Consider the following 10,137-nt stretch of genomic DNA (forward strand, 5'->3'; position numbering starts at 1 on the left):
AGCAATGTAGGAGACCTGGGTTTGATCCTGGGGTTGGGAAGATCCCCTGGAGAAGGGATCTTCTCTCCAGTATTCACCTGGAGAATTCCATTGAGTGTATAGTCCATGGGATTGCAAAGAGTCGGACACTATTGAGTGACTTTCACTTACTCAGTCACTCAGTATTATGACTTAAAACATAAATGGTTCTAAAAGGAAATAAATATAAACAAAACTGAACAATCAGTGTTTAGGACCATATATGTATGCTTTTAAGGTGTCATAAAAATTTGAAAACCATGTTGATTATGACAAAATTATGCTTTAGAGTTTACATATATTACATTTATTCATTTGTGGTACCAAATTTGGTGACAAAAATATAATTTTTTAAAAAACTCATATACATATCCTAAATCCAACAATTCCACTTTAGGAATTTATTCTATTAATATACTCATATATGTATTAAATAAGATATATAGCAATGCAAGTATATAGTCATGTGATATTATTTGTAATTAAAAATAGAAACAACATTTATCAATAAGGAACTAAAAAAAAAATAAATGGGAAAAAATGACCTCAGATGATTCAAAAAATGATGAGTTATAAGGGGATTTTGTTGCATCAGATGAAGATTAAACAATGTCCTAAATGGCTCTTCAAAACTTCAGATTCTAGAATTTGTGCTTCTTACCCTGTAGTCCAACACAGAGAATAAAATAAAAGAATCTGAAAATTTACAACAAAGAGAATAGTCTGCATTAGATTGCTTCTCCTGTCAATAATAATTATAAATTCTCTGAAAATAAAAAATATTAAAAAAACAGCACATAAAGTCAGAGGGAGTGATCAAAAGCAAGGAGAAACTAGAGGACATTTGACCCTTGAAAAAAGAGAGTTATTCTGCATGAAATTAAGGAGAAATCCCAGGAAAGAGGAAACTGCAAAAGGACAACCCCCCCACTATCCCCAAACTACATACTTATGAAAGAGAAATTCAGTCAAAAGTATTCCTTTGTTAATACTTTCTGGATACATAACAGAATATTGAGAAATACTGCAATAGTCCAAACAAAATAGGCTCTCAGTAACTGATTGCTGAATTAATGAAAACTAATTAATTAATCCATATTTCACATTAGTTTCTTTTGTCTTCACTTGGTAAGTCTGAGATTCCAGTGTGAGTCTCCATCTGTCTTCTGCACATTCACGCCTTCCCCCCTCCCACTGGACCACATTTGACCAGGAAGAGCAGGGGAAGAGAAGGAGCTGCTGGGTGGTGATGTGCTGGGAAAGAGGCTGAGTGAGTGACGAATCATCCACCTGGTATGACCTGACAAGCACCCAGGGTGAGTTATTATAAAACAGGTGAGAACACATGTTCAGACAGCCCTCTAGGTCTGGACAGGAATTGGCTGTAGTTACCACAGCTCCCCAGTGAACTTACTCCTTCTGGGCTCCTCTGAACACTCAGGGCTTCAAAGAAGTCAGGACCTATTCATGGTTCAGTGAGCCTTTCAGAAGTGAACTGGTGATCATATCCTGAGATTTTTGAATCATGTCCCTTAAGTACTGCCAACTTATGTGTCTTATTGAATACACTCATAGGCTGTAGATCTTCTGATTTTTAATTATCTGTACAAATGTTTCCATTTGTATCCAATTCAGTAGCTTCTGTATGTTTCTGTCTGCTCTGCTAAGTGATGTCCAACTCTTTGTGACCCTGTGGACTCTAAGCTCCTCTGTCCATGGGATTTTCTAGGCAAGAGGTACTGGAGTGTGTTGGCATTTCCTCCTCCAGGGGATCTTCCCGACCCAGGGATTGAACCTGTATTTCCTTCATTGCAGGCAGATTCTTTACCTGCTGAACCATCAGGGAAGCCCCTCTATGTTTCTAAAATAACCTCCATTTTTCTCTTTAATCATTTGGTTCCCTGGTGTAACTCTTCCTATCTTAATGCACAACATACATTAGCTCATTTCCACATAGTAAATTGGCAAATATTTCATATTAATATTGTTCTCTCTGCCGTGTTTCAAACCTCTTGGAAGAATTCTCTGATACCCACACCACCCACACACTCGTACACTTTATTCTTTCATTCTCTATGCCTTTGGCCTCGTACTTGCCCCAAACTCAGTTGTGCAGTGGCTACTTATGTTGAAATTGTGTCTCTGACCATCTTGATCTGCTTCAGACACTTTGAGGTTGTGATTGAGTGATCTCATGCTGGAGTTTGTCCTCGAGTATCTAATAGATAACTGTCCACACAGACTGAGTACATTCGGAATGTTAGTCCTAAGTGAAGTGAAAGTGAAATTGCTCAGTTGTGTCCGACTCTTTGCGACCCCATGGACAGTAGCCTGCACCAGGCTTCTCCGTCCATGGGATTTTCTAGGCAAGAGTACTGGAGTGGGTTGCCATTTCCTTCTCCAGGGAGAAGAGGCTTTAGTCCTAAAGTCTCTGTTAAACCATTTATTCAACAAATCAGGTTTCATGAAAACATATTGTTTACACAGCTTCATTTAATTCTCTATTGTATTTCCCCTACAGTCTGTCTAGAAAGGATTTTCTTATATGGGAACATTAGGGCCTCTGAGCAGAGGGAGTTGATAAACAGGCAAGAAGAGTAGAGGTTTTTTGGTTCCACTAAGAGAAAGAAGATGAAGGTGGTGTATGGTTAGGCCACTCAAGATGGGTGCTCTCTTGCTCTATCTGTTCACTCCTGCTGACCAGTTCCTGCCTTACCTCACCCTACTCACAGGACTGACCTTCCCCCTCTTAGTCATAGAGCTTAATCAGTAACTATCTCCATGCTGGCCCCAGGCTCCAGCAGTCATTGTTCTTATCTTTGGGTCAGGTCAAAACAGTTTCACTATGCTAGTTTATCAGAGAAAAACATCTGATCCTTGACAGGCTTAATGGAGGGGTTAACCTGCCTCCTGAGAAATCTGTATGCAGGTCAAGAAGCAACAGTTAGAACTGGACATGGAATAACAGAATGGTTCCAAACAGGGGAAGGAATATGTCAAGGTTGTATATTGTCACCCTGTTTATTTAACTTATATGCATGAGAAACACTGGGCTGGAAGAAACACAAGCTGGAATCAAGATTGTCAGGAGAAATATAAAAAACCTCAGATATGCAGATGACACCACTCTTATGGCAGAAAGTGAAGAGGAACTAAAAAGCCTCTTGATGAAAGTGAAAGAAGAGAGTGAAAAAGTTGGCTTAAAACTCAACATTTAGAAAACTAATCACATGGCATCTGGTCCCATCACTTCATGGCAAATAGATGGGGAAACAGTGGAAACAGTGACAGCCTTTATTTTGGGGGGCTCTAAACTCAGTGCAGATGGTAACTGCAGCCATGAAATTAAAAGACACTTGCTCCTTGGAAGAAAAGTTATGACCAACCTAGACAGCATATTAAAAAGCAGAGACATGACTTTGCCAACAAAGGTCCATCTAGTCAAAGTTATGGTTTTTCCAGTAGTCATGTATGGATGTGAAAGTTGGACTATAAGAAAGCTGAGAGCCAAAGAATTGATGCTTTTGAACTGTGGTGTTGGAGAAGACTCTTGAGAGTCTCTTGAACAGCAAGGAGATCCAACCAGTCCATCCTAAAGGAAATCAGCCTTGAATATTCATTGGAAGGACTGATGCAAAGAACTGACTCATTGGAAAAGACCCTGATGCTGAGAAAGATCGAAGACGGGAGGAGAAGGGGGTGACAGAGGATGAGATGGTTGGATGGCATCACCAACTCCATGGACATGAGTTTGAGTAAACTCCAGGAGTTGGTGATGGACAGGGAGGTCTGCATGCTGCAGTCCATGGGGTCACAAAGAGCTGGACATGACTGAGCGACTGAACTAAACTGACCTGATGAGAGGTGTGCTCCTCTGCTTGTTTCCCTGGTAACAGATGGGCCAACCAGAAGTCAATTCCCCCTTTAACTGGTAACCTTCCCTCATTCTTACCCCCACAGCTAATGTCTGCTCTCTGCCTTATGCTCTGTGGGGGTCACTCCAGGACCTTTCTCTATCCAATAAACTGATATTCAGTAAATCATTGATGTCTCTGTCACTGTTCTGGGCTCTTTCTTCAGACTTAAGGCTGGGTGATTACAGGGCTTGAGAAACTTCATGGTGTAGCCTAATAGGTAATCATGAAAAACATGTATTACAAATGTTTGAAAAGTGGAATTAGGCTTAGCATTCATTGTAGGGCAAGATTAGAATTATTAAATAAAATGGGAGATCTACATTGAAATTATGATAAGGCTGGTAAAGGAGGCCAAGAAGACAAGAAGATTGGACTAATAGATGGCTGAAATGAAGATTAGGATTAAAATAGAGTTAATGCTGCTGTTCTTTGCTGATGCCAGAGTAAATGTTAAATCCAAGCCATTTTGTGTTGGGACTGGAATGGAAGTGGAAGTGTTAGTCAGTAAGTCGTGTCCAACTTTTTGTGACCCCATGGACTGTAGCCTGCCAGGCTCCTCTGTCCATGAAATTCTCCAGGCAAGAATACTGGAGTGCCATTCCCTTCTTCAGGGGATTTTCCTGACCTAGCGATTGAACCTGGGCTCCACATTGCAGGTGGATTCTTTACCATCTGAGCCACCAAACCTAGGCTTTTCCTTTTTCTTATTTTATCAGCACATACCTGAGAGAATTTGGTATTGTTGCCATTGCCATGGGAAAGCTGGGAGACGGTATCTGTGAGATTAGGACCCCAAAACCCTTTACATATTCTTCGGAGACATTCACTCACTCATTCTTTTATAGAACTAATTAGGGGCCAACTTAGTGCAACTTCCTGGTCCTTGCTTCTAGGACTCTGAAGCCCAGTGCAGGAACTGAGGAGCATACACCATGTACCAAAACTTCCTCCAGGAGGCTATTGTTTCTTGTTTCCATGGGATGCTTTGGAGCATATTGTAAACTCTTATTCCAGGGGAGCAAACCAACTAAACGCTTTTTTTAGATTGGGATGACTTCCTCAAAGTTAAAAAAAACTTATTTGGTTGCACTGGGTCTCAGTTGAAGCATACAAGATCTTTTAGTTGTAGCATGTGAACACTTAAGGCATGGGCATGTGGGGTCTAGTTCTCTAATCAGGCATGGAACCCAGGCGTGGAAGCATGGTCAGAGAAGTCCCCAGTTTCCTCAAAGTTTACTGAGAGCTTGAGAATTCTCACCTGGGCTAGGGAGACACTACTTGTATCCAACTGTAGGATGAAGATCATGAAAACTTAACCCAGTCCTCTTGGGTCCAAAGCTCTGACATTGTTAAGCTATTACGAAATTCTGGGTCTTAGTTTCTGCATCTGATAAAGGATATTACATGTTTCATAGTATTGTAATAGCGATTAAAAGAGCCAATGTGTGTGAACTACTTTAAATGGTACCTGGGATATCATCAGATCAGATCAGTCGCTCAGTCGTGTCCGACTCTTTGCGACCCCATGAATCGCAGCATGCCAGGCCTCCCTGTCCATCACCAACTCCTGGAGTTCACTCAGACTCACGTCCATCGAGTCAGTGATGCCATCCAGCCATCTCATCCTCTGTCGTCCCCTTCTCCTCCTGCCCCCAATCCCTCCCAGAATCAGAGTCTTTTCCAATGAGTCAACTCTTTGCATGAGGTGGCCAAAGTACTGGAGTTTCAGCTTTAGCATCATTCCTTCCAAAGAAATCCCAGGGCTGATCTCCTTCAGAATGGACTGGTTGGATTTCCTTGCAGTCCAAGGGACTCTCAAGAGTCTTCTCCAACACCACAGTTCAAAAGCATCAATTCTTTGGTGCTCAGCCTTCTTCACAACTTCACCAACTCTCACATCCATACATGACCACAGGAAAAACCATAGCCTTGACTAGACGAACACCCACTATTTAATACGTAATAATAACAATACGATCATTATCATCTTTCTGAGCAAGAGTAAAGGACTGATGACCCTGGACAGGTCTTAGGTCAGGAGTCTGAGATGCCAGATGTAATACCACATATTGCCATTAGTAGTGTTAGTCACTCAGTCGTGTCCGACTGACTCTTTGCGACTCCATGAATTGTAGCCCTCCAGGCTTTTCTTTCCATAGGATTCTCCAGGCAAGAATACTGGAGTGGTTTGCCATTCCCTTCTCCAGAGAATCTTCCCAACACAAGGATAGAACCCCGGTCTCCTGCTTTGTAGGCAGATTCTTTACCATCCGAACTACAGGGAAGATCCATTAGATGGCACCAATCCCTCCTTGTCAAAACTGTTCACCAGCATAAACATTTTGATGTCTCCCTCTCTGTCTTAGTGGTTGGTCTGTCATCTGTGGGTGCCAGAGAAGAGGAGGCAGTAGAACTGAAGAAATTAAGGTTTCTCCTAAGCCTCTGTTCTGACTTCCAGCCCAAGTATATGGAAAACAACTGCCTGTAATTGTGAAGCTGCCAGATGGAAGTCATAGGGCCTGGGATTTAGTCCTAACACTATGTGTCCTTGGGTGCATCTTGGAACCCCCTGGGCTTCACCTCCCTGTCTCCTTGATGTAAAATAGAATGAGATAGCAAAATAGACACATAGGGAAGTGGAAAAACCTTAAGGGAGAACTAAAGAAACTACAGTAGAAATTAGAAGTGGAGGTGAAGAAATAGTGACAATGTGACAAGGAGGTGAGCTAGAAATAGAAATGATAAAGTTGGGGAGATCAACATTTTGTGTGAAGCACAAAATATTACATTTGATTCATATGTTTCATATAGGGCTACATAAGTCCACTTAACACATTTTCAATTTTTGTTTCTCTTTGTGTGTGTCTCTCTGTGTCACACACACACTTGCATGCACACACACATAGGGGCTGTCATCCATTTCTGAGGCATCTCTCTGTGTCACACACCCACACTCACACTTGCATGAACACAGAGGGGGCTGCCATTCATTTCTGTGGTATGATGGATGTGAGGAGAGCAGAGTTGTGTGGACACAGACTTCCTGGCAAAACCACTGAGAAGCTGTTCTTGCTTTTCCAGCACATCAGGCAGCATTCCCTCGGCTCTCTCTGGAGTCCACATCCTTTCCCAGTAACCTCCTGAGCGCACTCTTTACCTCCTTGTTCCTCAGGGTGTATATGAGAGGATTAAGTAAAGGAGTGCCCACTGCATAGAAGAGACCAAAGAACTTGCCTCTCTTCTGGGCGTAGGGATTTTTGGGCTGGAGGTAGACAGCAATGCCCGAGCTGTAGAAAAGAGTGACCACAATGAGGTGGGAGGAGCAAGTCCCCAGAGCCTTCCTCCATGCTACTGCCGAGTTAATCCTCAGCACTGCCCGGGCAATGGCACCGTAAGAAACCAGGATGAGGCTGAGTGGCACAACCAAGATGAAGACACTGGCAACAGCCATCTGGATCTCACTGTAGGTGGTGTCTCCACAGGAGAGGTGAATTAGAGCTGGGACCTCACACACAAAATCATCCACTCGCCGGTGGCGGCAGAAAGGCAGACGGAGGGTCGGTGGTGTCTGGACCACTGACTCCACCAGCCCAATGACCCAGGCCATGGCCACCAGCTGCCAGCACAGGCGGGGGTGGATGATGGTGGCATAGTGGAGGGGCTGGCAGACAGCCACATAACGGTCAAAGGCCATCACGGTCAGGAGGACACACTCCGTGGTCCCCAGGAACAGGAAGATGAAGAGCTGGACAGAGCAGCCAAGGAAGCTGATGGTCTTCCTTGGGCCCCAGAGGTGGAACAGCATCTGCGGGACACAGCTTGTGGTGAAGCAGAGGTCCAGGAAGGAGAGGTTGGAGAGGAAAAAGTACATCGGGGAGTGGAGCCTGGGGTCCAGCATGGACAGCAGGATGATGAGTGTGTTGCCCACCAGAGTCAGGAGGTAAGAGATTGAGACAACCATGAAGAGGATTCTTTCAAGCCCTGGGTGTTCAGAGAAGCCCAGAAGGAGGAAGTCCACTGGGAAGCTGTGGTTGACCATGGCCTGTTCTTGTCCAGACCTAGAGGGATGAGGGCTGTCTGAGCTGTGTGTTCCCACCTGTCTTATAATAACTCACCTTGGGCACTTGTCAGGTCATACCAGGTGGGCGTTTCTCTTCTGTCGTCACTCACTCAGCCTCTTTCCCAGCACATCACCATCCAGCAGCTCCTTCTCTTCTCCTGCTCCTCCTGGTCAAATGTGGTCCAGTGAGAGTGAGGAAGCTGTGAATGTGCAGAAGACAGACGGAGACTCACACTGGTCTCAGATTCACTGGTTCAGTTTAAAGGGGGCTGGTGTAAAGCATGGATTAATTAGTTCACCCAACATGCATTTACGGAGTGCTGCTATTTTCAGAGCACTATTCTAAGTGTTGTCTTTTTCCTTATATATTTGTTGGAAGAAATAGCAAGGTATATACTTTGAATACATTTTCTGATTGTAAATGATGTCTGTAGATTTGATCATTTCTCTATTGTTCTGATGAATTTTTAGAGCTACTTATTTATACTCCCTGGATTTTATGCTTGTTTATTTGCGAAGCAGCTTATCAGAGATGGAATGTTTATCTATGAGACAGGTTTTCCCTTTGTGTCTAATGACAGATCAGTTTGCTTGCCTGAGTCACAGAACCAACATTCCTGCTTGGCAAGCTGGTCCACATGCTCAGTCTCTGCCTTGGGAAGCCTACAGGCAGGAGGTGAGGTGGTCCCGTGCACGCTAAAATCATGGAGGAGATCTCAGGAACACTGTCAAAGACTCCAAGATAAAAGTCAGGAATACCAACACACTGAGTGAATTAGAGAAAAAGTCAGAAAGATGAAGGACCAACTTGGGTAGGTGTAACAGGGAAAGCTTCCTAGAGGAGGTAACTGGATTAAAAAAAATAAATAGGGAAGTACTGGGGTATAGAAGGTCAGCTCAGGAATGGGGTGGAGGCTGCAGCCACTCTGGCAGTTGAGAGACAAGGACTCAGGGTTCTCTGGTCTTACAAGACCTTCAGAAGGCGGCTGGGGGATGGTGGCAGGCGGCAAAAGTGCCCTGCAGCTCTAGGGCGGCCTGAACATCTCCCATCACAAGATCTCCATTCGTGTTTAAGCTCTATTGCATCCCCCTTTTGCCAGAAAGTTCTGCTTTTGCATCTTTCTTGGTTTGTTCTTTCTTTTTCTCCTGTAGTTCTTTTCTCCTTTATAGGATATATTTAAAAGTACTTTCAGATTGTTATACTCAAATGAAAGTGTAAACAAAGCATATCTCTATAGTCTAATGAGTAATAAAGTCAACCCTGGTATATGTGCCAACCTGGACCGAATCAATGTCTCAAGTATCTTAGAAGCTCCTAGGAGCCCCTCCCTGACTGCTCAATTGCCCATTCCTGAAAGTGTAACCACCGTTTTGAATTTGTTTTTAACATTTTGAATTTTAAATTGTGACTTTGTTTTCTTTTTTGAAGATGTATTTTACACACCATAAATTCACCCTTTTAAAGGGTATAACCTAATGGTTTTTAGTATATTCATAAATTGTGCAACCAGCATTATCAATCCCAGAATGTTTCATCTCCAGAAAAAGAAATCCCAGGCCCCTTGAGCAGTCATCACCTCCTTTATTTTCTTTACTATAAAAGTCCTTGTACCCTTAATCAAAAACCAACTATTTTTTAAGATTAATTCACCATCATCCTAATCTTTTTTTTTTCATTTCTAACTTTCTCATTCTTTTGCCATTTCATTCCCTTGCTTCCTCTGCTTTATTCCTGAGTCTCTTTAAATGAGATCTTTCTTAGTGAGTTTCTCCTTTTTCTCTCCTTTGATCTGTCTTTTCGACTTTTATTTTCATTTAGCATCTTTCTCCTAGTCCTTTTCCCTCTGACACATTCATTCTTTAGCTTATACATTGATTCAGTTTTTGCACCCCCAAAGTACCAGCCTTGTGCTAGGAGCCAGGGCAGGGGTTGGCGGGTCCACTAAAAGGAGTTTTACATAATCCAGTGATCGGTACCTGCTCTTGCTATTAGCCATAACATTTGTTAAATGCTCCCTATGAGTCAAGCTTGGTGCCAATCAACTCTTTGAACACCCAGTTCTCATAGTAACGCTGCAATATTATGTTATTATCCCACATTTACCAAGAAGGGAACAGTTTCAGAGAGGTTAAGTAACTTGG

At 42.9% G+C, this 10,137-nt stretch overlaps 1 protein-coding gene across 1 annotated transcript; it reads right to left on the bottom strand.

The window, feature by feature from the left end:
* Positions 1-6,184: 6,184 nt before the first annotated feature.
* Positions 6,185-8,037, bottom strand: LOC113881852 (olfactory receptor 2H1-like). Its single transcript, XM_027524981.1, has one exon. The coding sequence runs from the start codon at positions 7,972-7,974 to the stop codon at positions 7,021-7,023; it is 954 nt and encodes a 317-aa protein (XP_027380782.1). The 5' UTR covers positions 7,975-8,037; the 3' UTR covers positions 6,185-7,020.
* Between the last annotated feature and the right edge of the window lie 2,100 nt (positions 8,038-10,137).

The sequence above is a fragment of the Bos indicus x Bos taurus genome, chromosome 23, assembly GCF_003369695.1.
Source record: "Bos indicus x Bos taurus breed Angus x Brahman F1 hybrid chromosome 23, Bos_hybrid_MaternalHap_v2.0, whole genome shotgun sequence".
Classification (NCBI taxonomy): Eukaryota; Metazoa; Chordata; class Mammalia; order Artiodactyla; family Bovidae; genus Bos; species Bos indicus x Bos taurus.